This window comes from Lagenorhynchus albirostris, chromosome 14 (genome assembly GCF_949774975.1).
Source record: "Lagenorhynchus albirostris chromosome 14, mLagAlb1.1, whole genome shotgun sequence".
NCBI lineage: Eukaryota > Metazoa > Chordata > Mammalia > Artiodactyla > Delphinidae > Lagenorhynchus > Lagenorhynchus albirostris.
In genome coordinates this window covers 50,254,663-50,282,352 of record NC_083108.1, presented here as the reverse complement: position 1 = coordinate 50,282,352, position 27,690 = coordinate 50,254,663, and the positions used below count along the sequence as shown (strand labels likewise).

General features: G+C 39.5%; 1 protein-coding gene across 2 annotated transcripts in view; it reads right to left on the bottom strand.

The window, feature by feature from the left end:
- Positions 1-22,901, bottom strand: part of ABHD3 (abhydrolase domain containing 3, phospholipase) — a 38,150-nt gene extending 15,249 nt beyond the window's left edge. For both annotated transcript variants that reach the window (XM_060170692.1, XM_060170693.1), the window contains exons 1-4: positions 22,640-22,901; positions 22,021-22,184; positions 20,776-20,958; positions 8,190-8,235 (exon numbers count right to left, since the gene is read on the bottom strand). In XM_060170692.1, the coding sequence (XP_060026675.1) occupies positions 8,190-8,235; positions 20,776-20,958; positions 22,021-22,184; positions 22,640-22,801 (555 nt within the window). In that variant the 5' untranslated portion in view covers positions 22,802-22,901. The remainder of the gene's footprint in view (positions 1-8,189; positions 8,236-20,775; positions 20,959-22,020; positions 22,185-22,639) is intronic.
- Between the last annotated feature and the right edge of the window lie 4,789 nt (positions 22,902-27,690).

Below are 27,690 nucleotides of genomic sequence, written 5' to 3'. Positions count from 1 at the left end.
TGCGCGGACTTCTCGTTGCGGTGGCTCCTCTCGTTGCGGAGCACGGGCTCTAAGCGCGTGGGATTCAGTAGTTGTGGCGTTCGGGCTCAGTAGTTGTGGTGCACGGGCTTAGTTGCTCTGTGGCATGTGGGATCTTCCTGGACCAGGGATTGAACCCATGTCCCCTGCATTGGCAGGCAGATTCTTAACCACTGCGCCACCAGGGAAGCCCCTATAGCATCTTTTTAGATTAAAAATAATGTTAGTTAATTCTCAGTTGCTAGGGCTGCTAATACCACCAGCAACTATCCTCTTATTTCATACTTCCAGAACAGAGGTAAAGTAAGCCGCATCTAATCCCTAAAGGGAGGAAGGAAGACCTGGCAGGATTCAGCTGGGTGATGAAAGCTCCTTTTAGAGTGAGAAGAGGATGGGAAAGGTATTCTTGAAAAATGCAGAAAATCTAAAGGACAGGTAACCTTCAGCAGACGTTTGGGCATAAATAATGGGTTGGCCAAAAAGTTCATTCCTGTTTTTCCATAAGATGTAACAGACAAACCCGAACGAACTTTTTGACCAACCCAATATTTTATGTTAGAATAATTTGACAATAATTACAAACCAAGATTGTTCAAATTGTTCAACTGCAACTGCGATCAGAGAGAAACAATAGTAATTTGTTAAATGGCTTTTTAGAGGTTACTTTTTAAAAAGCATGGAAGAGAATGATGAAGTAAAATTAATTCTAATTATACATAATAGGTGAGAAAAGAATAAAGCATATATTTTATATTTATCTATGAACTACATCTAATTTATCCTTAATCAACTTCCAAAATGTAGACAAACCGGTTTCTCCTTATTCTGAAAGAGAATTTTCTTGTCCTGATTTAGAAGTCATTTGTTTTAAAATGCAAATTTCGTTAAAAATTTTTTGGGAGGGTATAGAAACAAATTAAAATTCACCCTGTTAATCAGGTAGCCTGACTTTCCCTAGCTATTCTGGGAGCAGATTAATTTGCTAATCTGCAGAAAAAGCCATAACCCAGGACCCTTCTCTCAATACCTGCCACACATCCAATACTGAAGAAGGCCAGCTCGTAAAAAGATTTCAGTTTTCTGTCCAGAAAAAAATAAAACTGAAAAAGGCACACAAATGTCTTTTTAAAAATCACTTAACTTTCACATTTACTTTATTGTAATGTCTTGATAAACATCAAGAGCTTACAATATTTCATTTTACAGTCTTCTTTCTAGTATTTAACGATCTGTACTCAAATATTTGATAAGATGCTGCTTACATGAACTCTGTGATTCTTGTATGAATGTAGGCTACCCCAAAAGGAATAATACTTTTATAATAGGGCGAATTATGCTTTTTAACCACTCTCTACAGTGTGTTTTTGTTGTTGTGTTGTTTTGCTTTCATTCCACCCACTCCCAGTCCAGTACCTAATGAGCTACCCAAATCATTCTTAGAAAAATCGATCTTATTTTTGGAAACTGAGTTTGTTAAACAAAGAGTCAGAGAAAACAAATGTATGTGCATATGTAAATAAAACCAGCACTTTAATGAATAATCATTTCGCCTACATTGATAGGCATATAAAATGACCAGGTATCCAAATCTGCCTGAGAATTTGTTAGTTATTTAAAGTAACCAACCACAAAACAAAGGGCCCCAAGAAATATCCTGGCCAATGCTGGGGCCAAGATAGCCTATATGCCGTGTTCCTGCTAACGTTCTGGATAGCCATGGCGCATGCTTATGCAGTCATGCTACAAAGCGACACTGATAAATGAGCACAGTCTGTTAGTGGCTTAGAGCCTGTCAGCCAGGCAGGCAGGAGTTCTCAGGCCAGGGTCCTAGGAAGCCTGGGACTACCCACCACCTCAGCCCTGCCTGCAGACTAGACTCACCGGGGAGTTTTAGGACAAACACAGGCACCTGGACTCCAGCCCAGGCCAAATGAATCAGAATCTTTGGGGGATGGCATCCAGGGATCAGTACTTTTTCAAAGCTTCCCAGAGGCTTTTACTATGCAGTCAGGGCTGAGAACCAACTGCTCGAAGAGAATAAAGAAACAGGGTGAGACCTGAGCCAAGAGAGGAGGAGGCTGCACTGACAAGAATGACAAAACCTACCTAGAGTCACTTGGGAAGAGGGAAGTCTAGTTCTATGGGGATTCCCTGCAGTGCACAGAGAAGTATTGCTAAACATCTCATGGCATAAAGGAACACCTGGCACAGCTGAAGCCTTCGATGAATGGTAGCTAGCTATTACACTGTTGCTATTCCTAAAATTATCATTGTTATTCCTAAAAAATATACTATTCCTAAAATTCTTTATTTACTTAAACATTCTTTTTATTTAAAAATTGTTTAAATATAGAGAATTGCACAATCTTTTGCATACCCACCACTTACAGCAGTTGATATTACTGAACTGGACTTATCAGTGTTAGAAGAAAATTCTATACGATTCAATGAATTCATATCCACATCTGGCTTACAACCTTCCTGGGTTGTTCCGATGGGTAGAGGGAGGAGGGAGAGGTTATCTGGGGGAGCATTCAGGAAAGGGCAGACTTGGGTGGGACACAGTGGTGTTCAGTAAGAAGATACTGAGTGTGGGAAAGGCAGTGCCTGAAGGTGAAAGTCTGACAACTGAACTGTGCTTTGGCTGGCCATGCGCTATATGCCCCTCCTCCCTCAGACCATTACAGTCCTTAATCCCTTGTGAATGCCCCCTTCAGAAAACAGGGCCCAGGAGGGGAAAGAGCCCTACATCCCTCCTACCCCATTAGCTTCCGAGGTGGAAAAGCTCAGTAGGAAACAAGAGCAGATTTCTCAAGATCTGAGTCCTTAAATAACCACCCGAGGCATTGGAGATTGAGGCAAGATCCCTCTCTTTGAAAACCCTCTTTATCTCTACCCTCTTTTCCGCCTGACTTGACTTAAAGCCAGAGCTGCAACGTAAAGACATTGGACAGTCTAAGTTCATGCCCTAAGACCACTAATCAGCTTTATGACGTCAAGCCTGTCACCCCACTTCTCCAGCGGTGTCCTCATCTACTAAATGAGGTTTTTAGGATTAGAGGATCCCTGCAGCAGAGCTACTTAAAGTGCCAGTCCAGGGTGAGATAAGGGGCTGGCATCAGAATATAAATCAGCACGCTGCTTCTCTCACCGAGAGAGTATTTCTGTGAGAAAAAAAATAATCAGCTCACCTCAGCAGCGTGCTCAGAGCCGCAGTTGGCTTACGTTCTCTCGCAGCCCCTCATACTGTCAGGGATTGTGTCAGATAGTTCGAGAAGTGAAAGTTGGCTGACAAACTGCATTTGGAGCTGCACCGCTTTAAAGTATTTTCTGGCTTCTGCTCCACTGTTGCCCCCCCACCCCGACCCCTCACCAGCTCTACCTTGAACGGGAAAGAACCTGATGGAGGCTTTTCTTTTTAACAGCTTTATGAGACATGATTCACATAGCATACAATTCACCCATTTAAGATATACAATTCAGTATGTGTGTGTGTGTGTGTGTGTGTGTGTGTGTGTTTTAGTATATTCAGAGTTGTACAACTATTACAATTTTAGAACATTTTCATCACCCCCAAAAGAAACCTTCCACCATTAGCAGTCAGTCACCCCACCTCCCTCCGCCCGAGGCAACCACTAATCTTTCTTCCCATCTCTACAGATTTGCCTATTCAGAATATTTCGTACAAATGAAATTACACAATATGTGAGCTTTTGTCTGGTCTCTTTCACTTAGCATAATGTTCTCAAGGTTCATCCATATTGTAGCATGTGTCAGTACTTTATTCCACTTAAAATGCTGAAAAACATTCCATGGCATGGCTGTACTACATTTTATTTATCCATTTGTCCATTAATGGACATCCTGATTCCTTCCATCTTTTGGTTATTATGAATAATGATGCTACAAGTAAGTGTGTACAAGTTATTGTATGAACATATATTTTCATTTGCTGGGTATATACCTAGGAGTGGAATTGCTGCATCATAGGGCAACTCAATTTTAAGTTTTTGAGAAACTGCCAGAGTATTTTCCAAAGTGGCTAGGAGAGTTTTCTGGTTGGGTTTAGGGACACAGAAGTCTGCATGATCCTATAAACAAAAGGAGAGGGACCCTTGTGTAGCATTCAACAAACTCAGGTTTGGCTGAGTTCTTTGTAGATAATCATTCCTAAACTAAGCTGGAAACATGACAGTTCACAAAGTAATCATTAATATTAGGGAGTTTGTGGATAACTTGGATTCCTGGATTCCTGGTCTTGAAAACCAATCTGCAGAGAGCAAGAAAAGGAACCATTGGGACTTCCCTGGTGGCTCAGTGGTTAAGACTCCACACACCCAATGCAGGGGGACTGGGTTTGATCCCTGGTCAGGAAACTAGACCCCACATGCATGCTGCAACTAAGAGTTCGCATGCCGCAACTAAGGAGACGGTGAGCCACAACTAGGGAGCCCATGTGCCACAACTAAGGAGCCCGCCTGCCGCAACTAAGACCCAGTGCTACCAAGTAAATTAATATTAAAAAAAATAAAAGCACCGTCTACTTTGAGTGCTCCAAGAACCCTGCAGGAGTATCTGAGACTAGGACTCTCTGTCCTCTACAGCTCAGAGCCCCAGAAAGGGCAACATGCAGGCTTCTCATTTACTAGTGAGCAAGGCTTCTGGCTTTCTCTCAATCCTGCAATGACTAATTGGAAATGAGGACAATGTGGTGGTGGAAATTTTCTACTTTCTTATTCTGCTCTGCAGGAGCCATAGTAATCCCTATAAATTCTAAGTATATCACCAACATATTTCAGCAAATCTTTTACTTTTGCATTTCTTCCACTCCTAGGAGAGCTGCTTACCCTAAATTCCATTTAACCTTTACTAGCTCTTTTGGGTTAATTTCAGTTAGAATCGGTTCCTTCCTGTTTGATCTTTGCTGATTCATCTTTTGTCCTTTTTTATGCCTACCCTAAGGTCTTACTTACTCTGGGTCTGAGCTACATTAAATCCTTTCTGGAACAAGGTAAGGTATAAATACTCATAGAGTTACTCTAATCTGAAACAGGAACTGTTTATAGCTCTAAGGCAGAAAGAAGAAGGACTATCAAGGGATCTAAATATCAAACCTAGCTCTAATAATCAATATTGGCATCTCATTTTTGTGATCCATTAGGTTACAAGAAGTATATAGTAAATTATAATTCATTTACTCCCTTTAATTTCTTTTCAAAAACAGTTATTCTAAAAGGATATAATTATGTTTTAGTCATTTGCTATCCTTATTTTTTCTTAAGTTAGATGGCATTAGCCTTTATGATACAGATATTTGCTGGAGGTACCAGTTCATCAGAATTCAACCCGATGCACTGTATAAGACGCCAGAGATCAAGCTACTCTTATCCTCTCACTTAGAACTCAGTGAATTCTTTAAAAGTTAAAAAAATTTTTTTAATCTAATTACCATCCCTTTGTAAAATCTCCCAAAACTGTTCTTGGAGATATTTTAAAAATCTATGCAAGTTTATGGGTGAAAGTTACTGGGTTGCTGCATTCTTTCAAAGTAAATTTCCAATTAACTTTAAATGCTCAGGGCAGAAAGTTTTTCAAGCTTCCTCCTCCTCTTTTTCTCTCCTCCTTCCTATTTGTTGTGTTCTAAGAGTCTATCCTTTGCTCTACCAATGGCTCCTAAGCGATCTCACCCACTCCTGACCTCCTGGTTCCACTGCGTACCAATAATCCATTCCTTTCTCCAGCCTGTATGTCTCTTCTGAGGTCCAGTCTAGTACATCCAACTGTTTATGAAAAATTTCCACCTGGATGACCTAAAAGCACCCTCAATATCTAAAACTGAATTTGTTATTTTGATGACACCAAAAGCTTGTAAATTCTCCTAAATTTCCTATTTCAGCAAATATTACCTTTCACCGTATTAGCCTTTTACAAGTCAGCAAAACTAGACATGCCAACCTTGACTCCCGTCTCTTCACTTCCCACCATACTATTCTTTCTGCCCCATGAATACCCCTCATTTTTGTCCTCTCCCCTTCCTCCCCCCCACCTCTGCGTTCACACTCTGGATAGGTCTTTAATAACTGCCTTCTAACAGATTTCCCAGCCTCCAGCCTCCTTCCCCTCCATCACTTTTCTGCCATGGTTCTCCTTCTAAAACATGACCATGACCAAGGTATTTTATATGTCAATTATACCTCAATAAAACCAAACTTAAAAAAAAAATGTCAATGGTTCAATACTAGGTTCCTTGGAATTCTACACATGACTCTTCAAAATCTGGCCCTACCCTTCTGAGAGAATTCCTATCACTTCCTGAGTAATGAGAGGGAGCACAGTATAACGGTCAAGAACATAAGCACATAGTCAGCCTACCTGGATCTGAATCCTGGCTCTGAATTTCTCAGTGAGAGCAAGTTCTTAACCTATTTGTCCCTCATTTTCTTCATCTGGAAAATGGGGATGATGGTGGCTACACTTACCTAAATCACGGGGTTGTTTCTATTGCTGAACATCGAGTACAAAAAGACATAATGAAAAAAAAAGACATAATGATATATTCTACGGACTCAACAAACATTAGATAAAATGATCATCATTTTTATCCCTCCACAAATAAGTACTTGCTACTACGCTCTTTAATACCTTGCTTTTCATGCTGAGAAAGCTCCTCTATCCCCTCTGCTGGTTCAATACCATAGCCTTCAAGATCCAACTCAAATTCACCTCCGCTGCGATATTCTGCCGCCTCCCCTGGGGCAGTTAGTTACTCCTTCCCTCTATGCTCTGTAGCCTTAATAAACCTTCCTGTGGTCACACTGTATTGTGTATATTTTTATGTATCTGACCATCTCCTGAAACTTAAGTTAAAGCTCCTAAGTAAGGGTTCAGGTTGTGTGTAATAATGTGTGCACTCCTCACTCTATTGCCTTGTACAGTGCCTGATTTAGGCATACAACACAGCTTTGCTAAATGAACAGATCCTTATCTCTCACTTTATGGAACCGAATGGATTTTACTTTGCAGCATGTTATTTTCTTGAGAGCCTCAGATCATGTCGTCCCCATCTTTGTGTCCTGGAAGCACCTAGAAGGACACACAGCAGACAAGAGCTGCACAAAAACAATTTGCTTAGTCCAGAGCCAGAGTGACAAGTTCAAATCTTTCCCTTTAGAATACCTACCACCTGTCTACAAGATTCCTAAAGGGCCGGACTAAGTAAGGAAATGTGAACCTTCACCTTCACGAGGCGCTTGAGTGAGACCGTAAACACTTTATAACTTTAGCTTTTGAAATCATGTTGCTCTTGATCCTCTCCAGGACTTAACTTACTATAAAGGAAAGTGCAAGAGCTCTTTTCTTTTTTTTTCCCCAAATTCTCATAATGTACTGACACAGTGACATGATTGTAAATTTTTATTTCCATTATGACTTAATTATTTATAGTCTTAGTATCATTCACTATCAATGACCCAGAAAAAAAGTTTCTTTCTATTCTGATAGAATTGCCTTTGACCTGTGAAAGTGGTGAGGGACTAACAGTTGAAAAGCTTCAAAAAAATTTCAATGGGTGTAATATTTCTCATTCCAACTCACAGGTTAACATCAGATAGAGTGATGATTTTCCAAGAGATGGAAGGACTTCTATCCTAGCAAAAACTTTAGGGGTTAGAGGGGAAAAAAGCTGATTTAAAATAATATTTCCTCCATGTAAACTGTGGCAGGCAAATAGGCATATAACATGCAGTCAGTCCATTTCATGACGACAGTAAATTTCTTAATTAAAAATGTATTACTGTAGTGGTTAATTTTTTTGTACCAGTTAATTTTTAAAGAAAATATGTTTTGCATTAAAAATGATGTAGATAAATATTTATTGATGCTAAAATATGGTAAGTATAAAAGTTAAGTTATAAAATAAAGCCTTAATTTAAAAAATAGAAATATATTACATTTTAAAATTTAAATATAAGATCTGGATGAACATAGACTAAGGGGATTCCCCTGGTCATATAATTATGGGTTTCCTTTTTTTCTTATCCCTATATTTCCACAATGAACTTGTATTGTTTACATAATAAGCTATCTTAAATAAAAGGAATATGTTTTTGTTATAAAACTGGAAATGATTCTTTTAAAAATTAAGCTGTTGTGATTAATTTAGATTTACTTACCAAGAGATTCTCCCCTGCCACTCCTCTGTTGTTAAAAACCACACATCTAAAAACCAGGAAAGTAATTTTTGTTATTTTTACACATGATTCTTACAATATAATATAAAAATCATCTTATTGGCACTGTTTTAGAGCATGAAAGGTTCTTAAAAATCTGTTCCAAAGAAATGAGGATGCTTGATAATTTCATTAAATGCACTAAAATACATTTCTAGTTCTCTAAATTCAGCATGTAGGTTCAAACCAGAAAACTGTGTATCAAAGTGATGTTAAATTTTCCTACCAAAAGCAGAATTTTTACAACTACTTCCTATGTATATGTGTAGGCCTCCAATAAGTATTATTAAAACAATTCTGAATACAAGTCAAACTTAAATGTTTTTGCCTCAAATTAAAAAAAATATGTCCTCTACCTATTCTATTTGCAACATTAATAAGCATCTATTCCTATCCTGAGAAACAGCTCTTGTTCCCTCAAGGCTCGGCAAACACAGACACTGGAATTTTACCTGCGGTGAGAACATCACTACAGGTAGAGCTGCAAGGAGCATGGCATCTGGGTTGGAAGGCTGGGCCCCCACTATGCTACTGCTTGGTGTTCAGCTGACCTAGGGGAGGAAAGACTAGCTGTGTGTCCTATAATGCTGTTTGCCTCTCCTAGGTCAATGGTCATATGTAAAGGGCTTTAGAGCAGTGCTGCCTCACAGTAAGTACACAACGACAGTTAACTAATTAGTAGCAATGGTAGTTGCAGCACAATGCTAACCTTTACACAGTCATTCTGCACTGACAAAACTTTCCATCAACCATAATCCCAGATATGTATTTTTGCCATCCTCAAACAAAATCCTGACTTGTGTCTGCATGGGTTCTCTTTGATTTAGTGAATCTATATTCATGTCAATTAAAATTCATTTTGTTTTGTCTATCTGCTTAGCTAATCAATCAAGATCATTTAAGGTTCTAATTTAACCCCTCCCCTTTTTGTATTTAAAGCATTTATTATCCTTACTTTCATGATGTATTTAACACAGAAGAAATAAATACAAAAAGCCTGTAATTAAGAATATATGTGACAGGGCTTCCACGGTGGCGCAGTGGTTAAGAATCCACCTGCCAATGTAGAGGACACAGGTTCAAGCCCTGGTCCGGGAGGATCCCATATGCCGTGGAGCAACTAAGCCCGCAAGCCACAACTACTGAAGCCCACATGCCACAACTACTGAACCCCGCGCACCTAGAGCCCGTGCTCCACAACAAGAGAAGCCACCGCAATGAAAAGCCCTCGCACCACAACGAAGAGTAGCCCCCGCTCGCCGCAACTAGAGAAAGCCCGCGCACAGCAACAAAGACCCAACGCAGCCAAAAAAAAATTAATTAATTAATTAATTAAATCTATTAAAAAAAGAAGAAAAATGTTCTAATATCTCAGAAATCTGATTTGAGAAAAGGCTAGAAATATTACATTTTATTAACTAGTCAGAGAAAGATTTTAAATATACTATAAAAACATGCAGAAAAGTTAGGTAGGGTCAGTTAGTCTTTACTCTTTTCTTGCTAAAAAGAATGGCAAGACACAGCCACTTTTATTTACTTGCATAAGCTCCTAAGTAACAGGAATCAGGGCTAAAGTTAGTTGTGACCTTGAACCTCGAAGCTTCCCGTCATTCAGAAAAGAACCACTTTCAAAGTGCAAACACTACATAAGGATAAAAATGGCTTCTGGGGCAAGATACCATCATGTGACTGCCCCTGAGAGAAGGGAGCAGAATTAGTGAGGGGAAAGAAGACGATGATCTGCAAACTCAGGAAAAAGCAGCCTATACATCTGGGATTTTCTTCCAAATTACAGACTGGGATGTTTGTAACTTTCCTTTAGGCAAAAGTGGATCACAGCTCTGCTATCTCTTGCTAGAGGAGAAACTGTACTGAAGTCTCCATAGGTCTTTGTTTCTGACAATGTTCAATCAATAACTGTCATCACTGTATATACCTCTAGCCTTGGGAATGAGGCAGAGAAATAAGGGAGGATGAAGCAGAGAGCAGCTATGGAGGGAGGCAGAATGACGGCTGCCCTTTGGTCCCTTTCTCCCACTCCAGTTGGCGATAAGCAATTAGCTGCTTTCGTTTAACCCCTTTTCTGCCCTGACCGTCATCAGGGGACACTTGATACTTCAGTAAAACGAAAAGAGCAGGCTGTGAAACACCTACTATTCCTAAGACATTTGATAAGACATTTGATAACTTTATAACAGCTCTCTCCAAATAAGTTTTACAGTTTCTCCCGAACAATTTTAAAGGGTATGTCTAGGAGGGAAATTATTCTGCAAAATTTATTTTTCCTACATATTTTAACTATTTAAATTTTCCTCTCAAAACAGGGAAAATATAAATAAAGAGAAGAAATACTAAATAAAAATCTGATATTGAGAAATTTTTATGACAACAGAACACGTTAGTTAGGAAAGAAGATGATTTTCACTTAATGACGGTTAAATAAGAGGCAGAGAGCTACCCACAGCACAGGATTTCTCAACCTTGGGCACTACGGACATTTTGGATCAAATACTTCTTTGTAGTAGGGCTGTTGAGAACCACTTGGTTGAGAACCACTGTTACAGTGAAATGGGACAGATAACCTTGAGTCTGCTCAAGCCCAGTGATCTACCAGAATAAAGGGATTTTATCACACAACTTTAAAAATTTTCCAGTTCTAAGATTCCACAAGTCTTTGAGTCTATGAATAGAAATAATAATCAGCAAAGGATGGAGTGAGATGAATATTCAGAGATCACTATGCTGATTTTAGATAATAACAACAGATAATACTTATTACTGTTTACTACGTGTCAGATTGTCTTCTAGGCCTTTTACATGAATATTAATATTGGAATGACTCATTCATTCAAAAATTTATTAAACAGATTAGTTACTGAATTAAAGATTGAGTTAGTGCTTGTAGGAGAAAAAGAAAATAAAAATATAAGGTTCCTGGCCTCAAGAAGAGTATAATCTAATTAGGTTGAAAATAAATGCATTATACTTTCAGATGAGTGACCACAACAAAAGTGATATCACAAGGCAGTATGTGATTCAATGTCCAACGAGTGGTATAGATAATAAAGCCTTATGAGGTTAGGATTGGCAAAATTCATTAGGAAAGGATTCATGAAAAAGGCAGATAGATCTTATGCTGAGACTCAGAAAATGGTAAAGATTTCAGCAGAAGGAAAATGTGAGAAATAATATGGGCTGAAGGGAGCAATGTGAGCAAAGATATAAGGTAGGAATGTATAAAAGTTTCTGAGGGATGAGAAAATACATCACTTTAGCTGAAACATGACTACATAGTAGGATAACGATAGAAAATAAAGATGGAAAAATAGGTTAGCATCAAAATAGGCATAGGGTTCAGAATGACAGGTTAAGAAAAGATGACAAGGAAGTTCTGCTTCCAGAAATGTCATGGTAGCTCCTACTGGGCCAACCCTTCTATAGAATAAAAAAGAAGTGCTTGCTAAATTATAAAGGCAATGGAGAACAACCAAAGCAGGCAGAAACTAAATGGGAGTTGACACTTGGAAGAAAAAAATGGCATTGGGTGAGTTTCTTTTCACAGCTTTTTGTCTGAGGGGAGGCACCAGCTGGTATTACTCAGTAATGGATAAAGGTCAAGTAGAAATGTTCAATCTCATGGGCTTGAAAACCAGAAAACAGAGTTTGATGCAACTATAAAAGTTAGAGAAAGGGGGAAATCTCAGAAAAGAGAGAGATATAGAGGCAGAGTCCTAAATTCTGGATTTAAAAAATGGGCACAAAGTCTGGCCGAGCCTTCTGTGATGCAGCCTCTAAGCAGTCCAATTAAGGATGAAAAACTGAACAGAGATTTCAGCTGCTGTCTACTACAGAGGGGACAGAGTTTGAATTTGAGTTTACCCAAATTGTCTGTCTGATAAACAAAAACCAGTCATTAGAAAATATATAGAAACTCTTTTAAAAATATATAACAGAATTCAGAGTCTCTACAATGGATCATTCAAACTGTCCAGAACAAAATCTAAAATTACTAGACCATGAAGAAACAGAAAAAACATGACCCATACTCAAGAGATAAGATAATCAATGTAACTGATCCTGAGACAGTCCAGGTGTTAGAATTAATAGGTGAGGATTTAAAGCAGCTATTATAACTATACTCAAGGACACAGAAGAAAATAAGCTTGTAATGATTTTTTTTAAAAAAAGGAAATAGCAGAGGAATAAAACCTATCAAAAATGGAAAATCTAGATTAAAAAAATACAATATCTAAAATAAAAAGTTCACTGGATTTGCAAATTGCCGTTCCAATCTCAAGATGAGAGAGAAAAAAAGATTGAAAAAAATGAGTAGAACTTCATTGATTTTGGGTATATTATTAATCTAACATACATGTAATTTTGGTCCCAGAAAGAGAGGAGAGAATAGGGCAGAAAAAATATGTGAAGAAATAACGGCCAAAATTTTTGCAAATTTGATAAAAAGACACAACTCATCGACTCAAAAAGAGAGAGCAAAGTGAAAGGGGAATGAGGGAATCAAAAATCAGAAAACAAATACTAAAATGATAAACTTTATATCTACCGTATCAATAATGACATTAAATGTGATTGAACTAAAAACTCTAATTAAAAGGCAGAAAGTGTCAGACTGGATAAAACCTTCAGGACCCAACTATATGCTGTCTACAAGCAATACATTTTAAATATAAATACAGATATTTTGAAAGATAACATATAAAAAAAGATTTATCACATAAACGGTAAGCATAAGAAGGCTGGAGTGGCTACAGTAACATCAGATTGATATCACAACCAGAGATAAAAAAGGACATTTCATAATGACATAAGAGTTCATTCATAGGAAGATTAACAATCATCAATGTATATGTGAGTAATAACAGAGTTTCCAAATACACGAAGCAAAAATGGACAGAATTAAATGGAATCATAGAAAATCCACAATCATAGTTGATTTTAACAACTTTCCATCAATAAGACAAAAAAATTAATAAAGGTACAAAGTGTATCAATAACACTATCAACTGTCTTAACCTAATTTACATTTATATAACACTACATCCAACAGCATAATACACATTCTTTTTAAAAAATGATAATACCTGAACATTTCCAACCTAAGGTCATAAAGGCATTATGACAGATAAACATAATTCATGTACCTTCTTCTAGAATATGAAGCATCAGAAATCAAACACATAGTTAACAAGAATATATTACTGACTGTATTAATACCCAACTCCTGATTATCACACGGTAATGGAGAACACTGAAAGTTACATTCATAATTCAAGAACCTCATTCTCTCATTCTCTTGTTTCAACTCTTTCCCTATAAAATCTATTCCCTGAGTAGGAAACATGCCTTATTTGCCTGTCCTGTCTTGAATTTTCCTCATAAAACTGAGTCCTATGATATTACAGGTCTACATTATCCTGATAGGCAACAATCATGGGATTTGAGGAGCTAGTTGTTCCCAAGTTAGGAGCCTGAGACAACTAAGGGTGTAAAAAAGTAGTAAAGGAGAGTTTTCAAAAATGACCAAGTTTTCAAATAGCTTAACAGAAATCATACATTTTTCTGCAGCAAGGCTGTACAGGTGAACCTTAACCCTGTCACACACTGTCTAATTTTGGTGAAATTACTAACACTGTAGCTCTGTTTTTGGTTGGTAAAATGGGGATAATAATACATATCTTGGAATTGAGTACATATTAAATAAGATAGCCTGTGTATAGCACCTAGCATGGGGCCTATCATGCAACAGGCACTCAACTAAGCTAAATTTAATCATAGTAAACAAAAATGGCAATTCTAATTATTTTTTGCTGATCATAAGCTCTAAGTGGCCCTATGAATTTAAAACAAAAAAAGACCAACAAGTTAATATTTAATTAAATGCAATTTATTAGGCATAATATTTCAAAACTAGTGGCCACAAGGGGAAAAAGAGTCCGTTATCTTTGATGTGAGGAAGCTAAAAACCTTATTAGACAATTAACATCAAGAGTTCTCTTTCAGCAATCTCTTAAAACATTTTACTGGAATTTTTTCTTTCCCATTAGCTCTCTCATTTTCCCTAACATTTACTCAGTTGCTTTCTGACGTTCTCACATTTTATCTTACTTATTTGAATTCTAGCTAGGTCTCTTTGGTGTTTCTGTACCTTCTGTTAACTTAAGACCCAGCTGAAGTAACCTACAGAAAACCCTATTTAAGAACAAAAGTGTTCTACACTAATTATATGAACTAATAGGAATTATTCCAGTGTCACAGATCACTGCTGGCAACTTTATTTCCCAAAACCGAGTCAGAGACATGTATGCGTTCCAGGATGCAGATTCCAGCGGCCACTCCAAATTAGCAAGGCATTACCCTCCTTCTCCCTGTTCCGCCCGCTGCCTGGCCAAGCACCCTGCTATCTCTGGGCCCTCCTGGGATGGTTTCTCACCTGGTAGTAGGGCTGAGACAGTAAGTACCTCACTTCCATCTGACCAGACTAAAAGAGCAAGGCTCTTTTCTAAGCCAGACAATGGCCTGACTCACTCCTTTAACTTTCATAGCTTAATACCTTAAAAAATGTTCATCATGGGCTAAGGTTCTTCATATACATTACATGCAATCCTTATAACCCTATGAAGTACAGTTATCTGTACAGATGAGAAAATTGAGGCACAGAGTGACTAAATAATTCATCCCTGGATACACAGGTAGTATGTAACAGAGTTGGGATCTGAATCAGGCAGATCTGACTCAGTGATCCACTTAACTAGCTCACTACGCTGCCCTGTGCTGTCTAAACTAGTGACATTAAAGTCTTTTTTTCCAAAGAGAATGGGTGCTCTGAACATAGGGTGCCCTTTGAGTGCATGCCAGCTCTGATAAAAAGAGCTTTGTCCCTGAAAGTTTGTTAATTAAGGTATCATTTTATAGCGGAACATCCAGCAGCTCTATTCCCTAGAGAATAGGATCACTTGTCGGTATCCACCATAACTTTTTCCAGAAATGCCATGAAATAAGCTAAGTTCTTCATTCAGTGCTTTCTAACATTTAGCATTATTTCATCTACCCAGTCTCATGAATAATCAGTTAACTGACTCATTCTCAAAACTTTAAAAATCAAATTATTTTAACAACAAATGATAAAAATACTTTGAGATAAAAACATTCTGGTGTTAATTTAAAATGACATCTTATCTAAGACACTGCTTTTAGATTGGAGAGTAGTCAAAACTTGTCTTTTTTGTTTCACTGCCTGATTTTCCTTAGTTCAATCTCCCCTTCCTTCCTCCCTCAGGAAGAGTCTTTGGATGACCCTCCAATGTACTCCTAATGCTTCAGGAAATGCTAAACGTCACCTAAAGCTTAGTCTCCACTGGTGCTACTTCCTCTAAATAAAAAATGTGTAGGCCCAAATTCCAAACTGGAAAGGGATGGAACATTTAAAAGTAGTCAAATTTTAACCTCTTTAAAATCATCTCCCACTTTAAATCTCTCAGAAAGATAAATTATGGACAATGGTATCCTTGCTACCAATAGTGGGCTCTGCAGTGAAGGACAGGAGATCTTGATCCTATCAAACCACAGAAGAAAATCAGTGCTTTCTAAGTATTTTTTGTAAATGTGGCAAGAAGGAAATTTCTTGAAACATAAGCCTACAATCTTGACAAATTCCTCAGTTGATCCCTTTGCCCTCTTCTGCTGTTTCTCTCCTTTCTCTGTCAAAACTTAACAAATGTGTGACCTAGGAATTCCCTGGAGGTCCAGTGGTAAGGACTCTCTCTGCGTTTCCACTTTAGGAGGTCCGGGTTCCAACCCTGGTCAGGGAACTAAGATCCCGCAAGCCATGCAGCCAAAAAAAAAAAAAACCCCAAACAAACAAAAAATGTGTGACCCACTCCTGCTCTTGTCTCCTGAGGTCTCCTGAGGTCATCTTTGCCGCAGCAGTTGGGCTTCCTTCCTCCTGCTCTAATGAATCTTCTCAAATTGTGCTTTATCCACCCTCATTCTCCTTGCCCTTTCGGTTGCATCTGACCCTGCTGACCTATTTCTTCTCTCTGTAAAATGTCTCGCTTGCTTCTCATAGTCCAGAATCCTGGCACTTGCAACACTCTGACCAGTCAGCGCTAGAGACTTTCAGTTATCTCCCAATATCCACCCTCCCCTTTTTTCCTCAGTAACAGAATCCCCCAATTTCAATTGGGTACATGGCTGCCCAAAATAAAGATTTACTTCCAAACCTCCCTTCCAGCTAAGGAAGAGCAGGCCCAGGTGACAAAAGCAAAACTGGTATGCATACTTGCTGGAAAGCATCCTTAAAGGGAGATGCTGCATTCTCTAGTCTCCCTTTTTTCTCTTTCTTGGGTGCTGGAATGCAGATGTGATAGCTGGAGCTGAAGCAGCCATAGGTTATGAAGCAACATGATAAAAGAAACTTAGTTTTCCGACACTACCTTCTTGGATTTTCACGTGAGAGAGAAATAAACTTGTATTTTGTTTAAGTCACTGTTATTTTGAGTTTTCTGTCACTTGTTGCCAATCCTGGTCCTCTCTAATGCATTTCTTCCCTACTACTGAATACTCTTTGTCACTTCCACTAGACTGTGCAAATGCTCTTTGGGAATATAGGTTCTGATACTGTACTTTACTATACCAAAATACTTAATGACTGACCTAGATTTCAATGAGTTTATTAGTACATAATTCTGGATGGGTCACTCTTTTTTAATATTAGTTGGGGGTGGAATAAAATAGTAGATGAAGGCTCTCAGTAAAAGAGGTCAGGGTAAAAGATGATTAAGATGCTTTCAGAGTTACTGTTTTTCTCCCTGACTTTAGTTGAAATGCTGTAACTTAATTCAGAGAATGGGTAAAAGATTTAAGAAAATAGGATATTATCCTGGTATACAAAATAATATCTATTCGGCTATATTACTGAATAGAATTTTTTAAAAAGAAATCTTGAAGAAATGGATGAGATTTCTAACTACTTTATCAATCATATGGGTGTAACTTATTAGAGGGAATGACTTCTTCTCCAGTCCTCTGGTTTCTATGAGGGCTTCTCTCTAAATGCACTCCTGGCTTCCTGGCCTTTCTTTCTTCACTTGTCCTCCAGGAGATGAAGGACTTACCTGATGGATACAATTTTGAAGAATGAGTGGGTCGTGTGGCTCAGCAAATTCTCTTCTCCTCTCAGGGGCAAGTTTATTCAGGGACGTACATAATGGACTCTGCCAATGAAGGCAGCCCAAGTATTGCCCACTCAACTCCATTTACTTTTGACTTCTTAACCTTTACTCACAATTACCTTAAACAAATCCTAGCTTAGTTTCCTTTCATTATTAATTTTGAATTAGTGGACCTTAACAGAAAAGTTTTGTGTTGTGTCTTTGTTAGTTTTCAGGTACAGGAAGAAAAATTTACTTAACAGTAACAACAGTAAACCCTTATGTTTCATTTGTCCATATGCCAGGAGTTAGGTTTTCTCTAAAGTCTAAATCATATCTCACAAGTAAAGCATCAATGGTTCCCTGGTGAACTGACAGAATCCATGACCCTCCCTACATACTCAAACTGCACATAAGATAGTAACTGGGGCCTGAGGCAAGTGCACCCTCATGATATTGGGGTGCTCGTGCTGCCTTTGCAGCTCTACTGTATAAGAGACATTAACATAATACCAAAGCATCCCTGCAAGGAAACTAGATGTTTCCCAAGAGGTAGGTTTGCTCATACTTGCTCTTTAAACTATAAAAAAATGTTCTACTTTGCTCAGGGAACAGAAGGTCTAGGAAGGAAGACAAAACACTTCTAAAGACCCATTTTGCTCAAGGCATGAAACCAAACACTTTACACATTCTAATTCATTTAAACTCTGTAGTAAGTGAGAAGCTACATTGGGGAAGTTAAAAATTAGTTGCCCAGGGTTACTCAGTAAGTGGAAGTTCCAACATTTGAACCCAGACCTGGCTCTAAAGCCCATGCACATTCCCCCATATTACACAGCCTTCCCCAGGCTCTGTTACCTACTGGATCCCATGCAAGGCTATCAGTGACTTAGATCTGTTTTGCAACCTAAGGACTCCACACAGCCTTGTGCCAAAGTTCCAGATCCATTTTTTTCATCAGTGGTCTTTGAAACTACCTAGCTGTCTGTGGTGGATTGTAAACACATTTAATAGCCCTTCCTCTCAAGAGGTGGAGGCTAAATTCCTACCACCTGACTCAAAGGTGCCCACATGACCTGACTACAACATGGCAGAAGCAACACTGTGAGAGTTCTCAGCTTGGGCCTGAAGAAGCCTTGCAGCTGTCACTTTTGCACTCTTGGAACACTGTGCTGCCCAGTGAACTTGGGGTGAGCCTGATGGTGGATGAGAGACCACATGGAGCTGAGAAGAGTCATCCCTGCTGATGGCTCCCAAACCCAGAGCTGTCCAGGCTGCTGACCACAAATGCATGAGTGATCTCGGCCAAGACCAGAAGAACCACCCAGCTGAGCTCAGCCCAAATTGCTGGCCCACAGATTGTGAGCAGAAATGTTTTTAGCCACTAAGTTTGGGGAGAGTTTGTTATACAACAAAAGCTAACCCTCTCCGACCTAGATTCAGAGATTCCTTGCAGTTAAAAACAAATGAGGATAGGTCCAAAGGCCACTGAAAAGTTTACTGGTCATTGCTTACTCATGCATTCTGCTACCTTCAAGCCCAGTGTGATTCAGTGTTAGAGTTCCCTAAACCCAAATAAGCTGGGTCTTCAAGCAGCTGACAGTGATCTGGTCCAGCCTTACCCTCTCATAGGCTCCTTATGGTAAGGACAATTTCCCACAACTCTTTGTATCTCCTCACAGTACCCAGCGTAGAGCCTTCCTTCTATCATACATTCTCAATAAAATTTCTGAATCAGTAGAAGAGATTTTAACCCTTAGGGAAGCTAGAACCTTCCTACAGCTTTGAAGCACAGTGTAACAGTAGCCATGGTAATAAAATTTGGCAACTTTTACAAGTAATGGAAAAAAGCCATGCATACCGGTAACTCTAGAGCTTATGAGATTCAGTCCTTGAGTTAAACTACATTGTGTTTTGTTTGTTTGTTTTTGTTATTTATTGAAGTATAATTGATTTACAATGTTGTGCTAATTTCTTCTGTACAGGCAAGTGACTCAGTTATACACATATATACATTCTTTTTTTAAAATATTCTTTTCCATTATGGTTTATCCCGGGAGATTGGATATAGTTCCCTGTGCTCTACAGTAGGACCTTGTTGTTTATCCATTCTAAATGTAATAGTTTGCATCTACTAACCCCAAACTCCCAGTCCATCCCTCTCCCTCCTCCCCTCCCCCGTCAATTACATTGTTTTTAAAAGCACTTTCTAAGTCTTGGGAGACAGCTCAGGCAAAGTACAGAATCAGCAATTTAAATATGTACAAAAGGCTTTATAATCTGTATTTTCTGAGCATGACTAAGTTTTAGCAAAAAATTGAAATCAAGCCTCATATCTAACTGAATGGTGCTTAAACATTGTATCCAATGATATCCAATGATAAATTCCTGCTATTGCTTATAGTGCAAATTTAATAGGAACCATAATTCTGGAACACCATATCAAGGCTTTCAAGAGACTGTCACCTCATGGACAAAATAGACTTTATCTGTAAAAGATCAGAGTTAACTTGTTAAAATTGAATTCGCTATTATGGCATTTTCTTCTTTATATCAAAATGTTTTTATTAATATAAAGTCAACATCAGTTTTTCACAAAACAAGTGTTTTGAGTTTAAGAAAAGATACAACTTGGCTTTAAACACAACTCAGAGTGTTCCACTACAATAATTACCATTGGCTAAATTTAAAAAAGACTGAGGCTCAGAAAAGCAGTACCTTTCACAATGAATCTGCTTTCAAATTTTAGAACTGAACCAGAAACTTAAAGTTGCTAAGTTGCTTGCAAAAATTAAATAGTATCTGGTGACTGAGTTGAATAATGATTACTGAAAAATGCTGTGCTATCATTAACTGGACCCTAGCCATGTGCACCTGCAAACTCAGGTGGACAGAAAAGGCACAGATCACCTTTGGAAAGGTAAGGATGACCTACAAGCTGATTCTGAATATTTTTTACACTTGGGATCTGAGCCGATGAGGCAAGATTAGTGGATCCAGAGCCCAAATGTGGAGTATGACATGAGGGACATTGGGCAGTCTCTCAGGGGTTTGTAATTGCTATTCTCCTAGCAATCCCTTCACTGTGGCCTACTGCTTCTTAGCCCTGGGTCCTATGTCAATTCCTAAGTGATTCTAATTTCATGCATTCATTCAACCGAAATCTGCTGAGTGCCTAAGTACTATTTCCTGTGCAATGATTCAGTTATGCATTGTCCTGAAAAAAGAGGGGAAGGAGGAAGCAGGGAAAAAAAATCCATGCAAGAAATAACAAGTATTTCAGAAACAAACATGCAGACATATTTAAGCTTCATTTAGAATGAATTAAGTGAAAAACAGAAGAAATCTTTCACTGGTACCTGTATCCCAATTCTTCACTAAGGTGAATCATATGAAGGATGTACGATTCCTTGCTTGTTCCAGTGAGGCCAGGCAACAATAAGATAGTAGGTCTGGTGCTGGCATCCATATAACACTTACTGTTATCATCATCAAACCAGTCCAGTGAAATCTGTCCTCCATCTGCAGTTTTAATAAGTTCACTGAAAGAAATAACACAAAAGACATACATACTCTTTTAGTGTTTCAAGTCATGTCTTAATATTAGTTCCTAATTCTCTCTCTCTTTCTCTCTCTGTATATATATATATGCCATTACTTGGTCCTCTCAAAATAACTTCTTTCCAGCATCCACTAACACACACGTCACTTTCTTTCATCACATGAATGTCATGAAATTAGTATAATAAAGTATTTCCAGCAAGATCAGTAAAAGATAGTATGTAAAAATGGGCTTCAAACTACTTCAAATATTTATCTTAATCATTTCCTCATTGCTCTGAAATACCCAGCATTTAACCCCTATTTGACTGAGGTCACCCAAATAATTCAACAGAGAATCTTGAATAAGTAAACTGCTGATCTGATCACCGCTCTAGCCGTTTGACTCAATAATGCAGTCTCCTCACAGAGCATATTACAAAATTTGCTTCTTAAACACTTCAAAGTACTTCTCGTATAGTATCTACGAACTTGAAGAGTTTTCCCAAACGAATAGTGCAAGTTCCAGGCAACAAAAGAAACTCTAGAGGGACTAGATGACTCAGTAAAATTAATAATAAGCACCATTTAAATCTCCTCGTTACTGATATATTCTGGACCATATCTTTAACACCTCAAGGACATTATCCACAAGAACCCATTTGCTTATCAATATGAAGTCCTTTTACTGGGGTCCATCACAGAAAATCCACATTAATTGGCATCCTTCTCACCCCCACCGCCAGCTCAATGCACATCATCAAAGGATCTAGGTCCTCAGGGACAGAGGCATGACAAATTGGAAAAAGAGTAACCCCCAAACACTTCTCTCATCTTAGAAAATAAACCATTTACATCAGAGCACCTCCCCCCAACAGTGGTGAAAGGTAACACCTGAATATTTTCCTGCAGCTGCGTGTGTCTGTGGCAGACGTGCCTTCCACCTTCATTCCCCCTTGCTTTTCTATATACTTAACTAAACCGGAGGTTGTATTAACCAAAAACTGGGAGTATGCAAAACATTGTGATTTTGAAGAAATGACTGAAAATGGAACTTTACTTACTTCCTATACTTCACCGGAGGCTTGGAAGTGATGAAAGGTCTCAGCAGTGTCTGTCCTCGACTCTCCCAGCACCAGACCGTCGGGTAGTACGTTTCTGTCACCACAGGACAGTGGTCCTGAAGGAAGCGGCTGAAACTTTCACCCCCTGTCACTAACTGGGGCTTCTGTGGGGAAAGCCAGTATCAGTGAAGTGTCCAGAACAAAGTTTCTGCCAACTGTAAACCAGAAACAAGCGCAAACTCGTCCCTAGCGCGAGATCCATCTGATTACATATCCTTCTGGAAGCCTGATGCAAATAATTCAAACACAACGAACTTAACAGTGGTTTATTAAACCCTTCTAGGGAATGGAGAGAGTTGACACACGGGAGTCATCCTCAGAAGTGCTAGAGCATCGCGGAGCTGCTTTACCAGGTTAGCGAATGGTGACAGGGCAGTGCCGCCGCGCCGAGGTCAGCAGGGTCCCGCGCGCTCAGAGGGCGTCCATCAGATGCCGGGGAAAGGGCGCCCCGGACGGCCCCAGACACTCGCCCCAGACAGCGGCACCTCCGGCTTCGCCTGCTGCTGTCACTCCCGGAGAGCTGCCCGCGGCCCTGCGCCCGCGCCATCCCCCGGCTCACCTTGGCAACGCTGCTCATGTAGTAGCAGGCGTAAGCGAAGCTGAAGCCCAGGATCAGGGATAAGCCCACTCCCGAACCGAAGAAACCGATCCGGACTTGATGCTCCAGGTAGAGCGAGAGCTCCCGGGAGAGCATCCGCAGGTCCATGGCTAAGCGCTGCATGGCCCGGGGACCGCGGCGCGCGGGTGCTGCGGCCGGAGGCCAGCTACCGGGCACGGAGCGAAAGCGGGCGCGCCGGCGCCGCCGCGGACCCTTGACCAGAGCGTCTCCGGCCGGACTGAGCCGGGCTTCCGCCAACAGGCGCGGCCCAGTGACCCCGGGAGGCGTAGCCCGGCACGCCGTACTCCGCCGGCTCCGCCCCGGCTTCCCCCGGTCCGCCCCCCACCGCCTGCCACTCAGGAACCTTCTTGCGGCGCGTTTCCAAGCTTGCACCCCCGCGACGGCGGATGGTGTTCTCTCGGCCGGGTCGCAGTCAGCCTGAGTGAACCCCCAGAGTTGGGAGACAGCGGGTGCCATTTCGGAGAAGGAAATGGGCCTGGCAGCGCGCGTTCAGGCCCCGGGGCGGGCACCTGCCCCAGTGACCTTGAACGATTCCGCAAGGGTCTTGGTTAAGCCTTCCGGTAAACTAGCAGCTTTAGGGTGCCCAGGAAGTGTACGCTGCAGTTGTAAGATTTGGGGAGTTAATGTCAAAGATATGTTAGGAGGATGCACTATGTAGTGAAAAAAAATCCTACATCCCCCAGGAAGTTGTGTTGCCTCCAAGACTATCAAAAGAGAAAAAATAGTCTATAAACATTCAGTAGTGAAGGCATTCATACTTGACTTTAAATCTCTCAATCCTTTAAGTAGCTAAGTATGCCTTAAATGAGAAGTGGTTCCCAAAAATAAATGAGGAGATCAAGAATAGGAACTGGGATTCAACATTTTTAAAAGCCTATCTGTGGTTCATTAATGCTCTGAATTTATAGACATATGGAAATTCAGTTACCTAATATACAGGCAAGAAACCATTTATGAAGTAGGTCCTCCTAGGCTTATTTATGGCAACATGACTAAAGCCAGGAGATACAGACATCTAAAAGGATTAGAAGATTTGACAATCCGTTATTATGAGCTCCTCCCACCAAAAGTTACCAGGAGTAGCAAGGCTCAGATAGCAAAAGGAAAAAAGGCAAGGGCTGTATAGTCTATGACAAATTTCACAGGATATAAATTAGTGATAGGGAAATGGAATGGGCCAGAGTGAGCAATTTATTTTATTTGGCTATGATTTGGTCATTGCAACTTGATGGTTGACAGTACCCAGAATAATTGTTATCTTCACTGAGCCTGTTTTATCTTTTAATCTGTAGAGCAGTAATTTCTGCTCTATAGAGTTGTTCAGATGACTAAATGAAATAGTATATGCATTAACCCCCACCTGAATATAAGTAATTCTTTCACTCACTGGCTCTCGTACTTGAGCACACCCAGAAACTCAAATGCACATGGCAGTTGCCATACTTGACAATTTACATGCAGCATTCTTTGCAATACCTGTACCCGCCTTCTACCCTGCCCACCAATACATACAAGTATATTTCATTTTGCTTAAGTTTGAAGTGAAAAGTATCATAAAATAAAATAAGATACTTCATAGGCATCACAGTGTGTAGAAAGCATGCTGACCTGGGAATAAACAACTCTGAGCTCAGCCACCAAACTCAGGCAAACCGTTTACTCTTTTGGGGCCTCAATTCCTTGTCTATAAAATAAAATGGTGGAAATGGAAGAGGCCCAAGTTTCTTTCCTATAAGAAGAACATTCACAATCTTCCTTAAGACAAGAACGATTACTTCTAATTTAGATGAGGAAATGAGAGCTCAGACCCCAACACAATCCCCGGTGATCTCTTTCTCCTGGTGCTCATGCCTTTGTATAATCCTTTCTCCTTGAGTGCAGGTACAACCTGTGACTTCTAGCCGATAAACTATGGTAAAAGTGATGCGATGTCACCACTCCTGGGATTACATTATGTTATGTGACCCCAGCTTAGCAGACTGGAGCTAAAAGCTCTCCTGATCACCTTGAAGAAGCCAACAGCCATATGAACTGCCCGTGGAGAGGGCCACATGGCAGAGAACTAGTGGTGGCCTCTAGGACTTATGGGTAGCCTCTAGCTGACAACCAGCAAAAATATGGGGCCCTCAGTCCTACAACGGCAAGGAATAAATTCTACCAATACCCTGAATGAGCTTGGAAACAGATTCTTCCCCAGTTAAGCCTCCATGTGAAAACACAGCCTGACCAACATCTTTTTTTTTTTGGCTGCGTCAGGTCTTTGTTTCGAGATCTCCTTGAGGCTTTTCTCTAGTTGTGGTGCGTGGGCTCCAGAGTGCATGGGCTCTGTAGTTGTGGTGCATGTGCTTAGTTGCTCCACGGCATGTGGGATCTTCCTGGACCAGGGCTCGAACCCATGTCCCCTGCACTGGCAGGCGGATTCTTAACCACTGCTCCACCAGGGAGGCCCAATAGCTCATTATTTATTGTAGGAATGTTTTAAATAAGTTAAAGATTTCAGCTGTTTCAATCAATGTTCAAAACTGAGAAACCCATTGAGAGACTTTTGCGTTTTTTCTATATACTTCTCTTTTTAAAATTGTCACAATGAACATTTACTTTTTAAACATTAAAAAAGTTATATATATATGTATATATATATATATATATATACATATACAAAGCTAATTGTAAAGGAGTAAATCACATGAAAAGATATATAGCTAAAAGTAAGAAAGGCCAAAACATTCTAAGACAAGTTTTAAATAGGAACATATCTTCACAGATTTTGTATAATGTGCCCTGGTTCCTTTTATTAAGGAATGGTATTTAGAAACAAAGATCTGGGTTCTTGGTTTATAGTTATATATAGATATAGTTGTTTCTGTATCTATCCCTCTGTATTTACATTAAGATAAAGGTGGGTTCAGAATATAACTCTTTTATGTGGACTCCCTGAGGGTTTTTAGGAGGAATTAAACCTCGTAGTTAGCAATGTTTCTGGTTTTTTTTCCTTTAACTTTTGGACAAAGCAAAAATTCTACCTGTAATAGGGAACACCCTATATCCTTAACCTCCTCAGTTATATGGCAAATCAGCAACAGAAATCAGAGGACAGAATGGTTTATACTGACAGAGAATGCCAGAACTGCAAATCACAAGACATAAACTTAATGAAACACAAAATTTTAGGTTACATTCAGTTAAAAAGATATTGTAGCTCTATATGGATTGTTATTTAAAAATTGCAGATGGTCACCAAATTATTTATTAATAAACCACTATGACCCTAAATTCCTCAGTTTTAATACTTATTGCACTAATTGCAGCCCTAACTTTAACAATCCCTAACACTAGCGAAGTCCAACCTTAGCACTAACAATCTGATTTCCAAGTGATTGATTTCTTTGGGAGGAGCAGTATACCCTGGGAACTGAAGCAAGAGACTTCAGGATGAGAAAAGGAGTTAAAATAAGGAAGGGCTCAACTAACAGGCAAAAAGTCATGTTGGAAAGAAGGAATGTACATGTGAGACGCCCTGTGGAAGCCTAGGCAAGAAACAAGTTGAACTTTTTGAAAGCTTAAGAAGCGGTGAAGGAGGCAGATGAGTTTCTGGTTCACAGCCCAATCTGTACTGTTTAGATTTATCACTGTGATCTCTAAAGCTCCCCTCAAGGTTAATTTGTGTTTATTAGATTCAGAGTGTGGCAGCCAAGTAGTATCCATAATAGGGAGATAAATTAGCCTGTTTCCTCCAAGGTAACTGGAGTCATTTGGGAATACCTTCCTTTGGAGCAGATTAATTTACAGATTCTAACCCAACTGGAGGAACATAGAGTTGATGCTGCTTCTTCCTCCTTCCCCAGGGAAAAGCCAAAGACATACTTTGTGTAAGATAGAATGACAGACAGAAAGAAAAAGAGAAACTATCATATGGGTTTCAATTGAAGTGGTTGAGATCAAAATTATCTTAATAGAACTTCAACAACTAGCCTTCATGCAAAGATGCAGCTTTCTGATCATATGTAGTTGGAAAGAGAAAGATTTTTGGCCACCTTGACATCTGTGAAAACACTCTGCCCTGTTAATTCCCAAATAGCTTGTTTACAAGTAAGTGTACCCATAGTAGGCAAGTGTAGAGTGGTAATGTGAAACACTGCAAGAATGTGATAAAATCAGTTCTTAAGCAAGGCAACTCATTTAAGTTAAAAAAAAAAAAGAAAGAAAGAAAGAAAAGAAAAGGAAAAGAGAATAATATGTTCTTATGTTCTCAGTTGAGTACCTCCAAACTTGCCTGTATACACACTCACACTTGTATGACTGATGGGATATGGTCCTTGGGGACATAGGAAAGGGGGGGTGATACCCAAACACAGGTGAAGGCAATGTCCTTTCCTACTTTATCAAAGATCATAACCTATGGTAGGCAGAATTCTAAGATGTCCTTCTCTCAAGATTCCTCCCCGTGATGTTCAAGTTTACCTCGGAGATATTGTGTTTGGTTCCAGATCACTGCAATAAAGCAAGTATCATAATAGAGCAAGTCACACAAATTTTTTGGTTTCCCAGTGCATATAAAAGTTATGTTTACACTATACTTTAGTCTATTAAATATGTAATAATAGCATTATGTCTAAAAAATGTACATACCTTAATCGAAAAATACTTTATTGCTAAAAAAATGTTAACCATCACCTGAAAAAGCAGGGTTGCCACAAACCTTCAATGTGTAAGAATGCAAAATCTACAAAGTGGAATGAAGCAAAGCACAATAAAATGACGTATGCTTGTACTCACCCTTGTATAATCCCCTCCCCTTGGGTGTGGGTGGGATGTGTGAATATGATGGGATAGTTCTGTGATTATGTTACATTTTATGGCAAAGATGAAGCGATTTTACACGTGTAATCAAGGTCTGTAATCAGTTGACTTTGAGTAATCAAAGGGGAGATTATCCTGGTTGGACTGACCTAATCAGATGAGCCCTTTAAAGGAGGGTCCAGGGGTCAGAC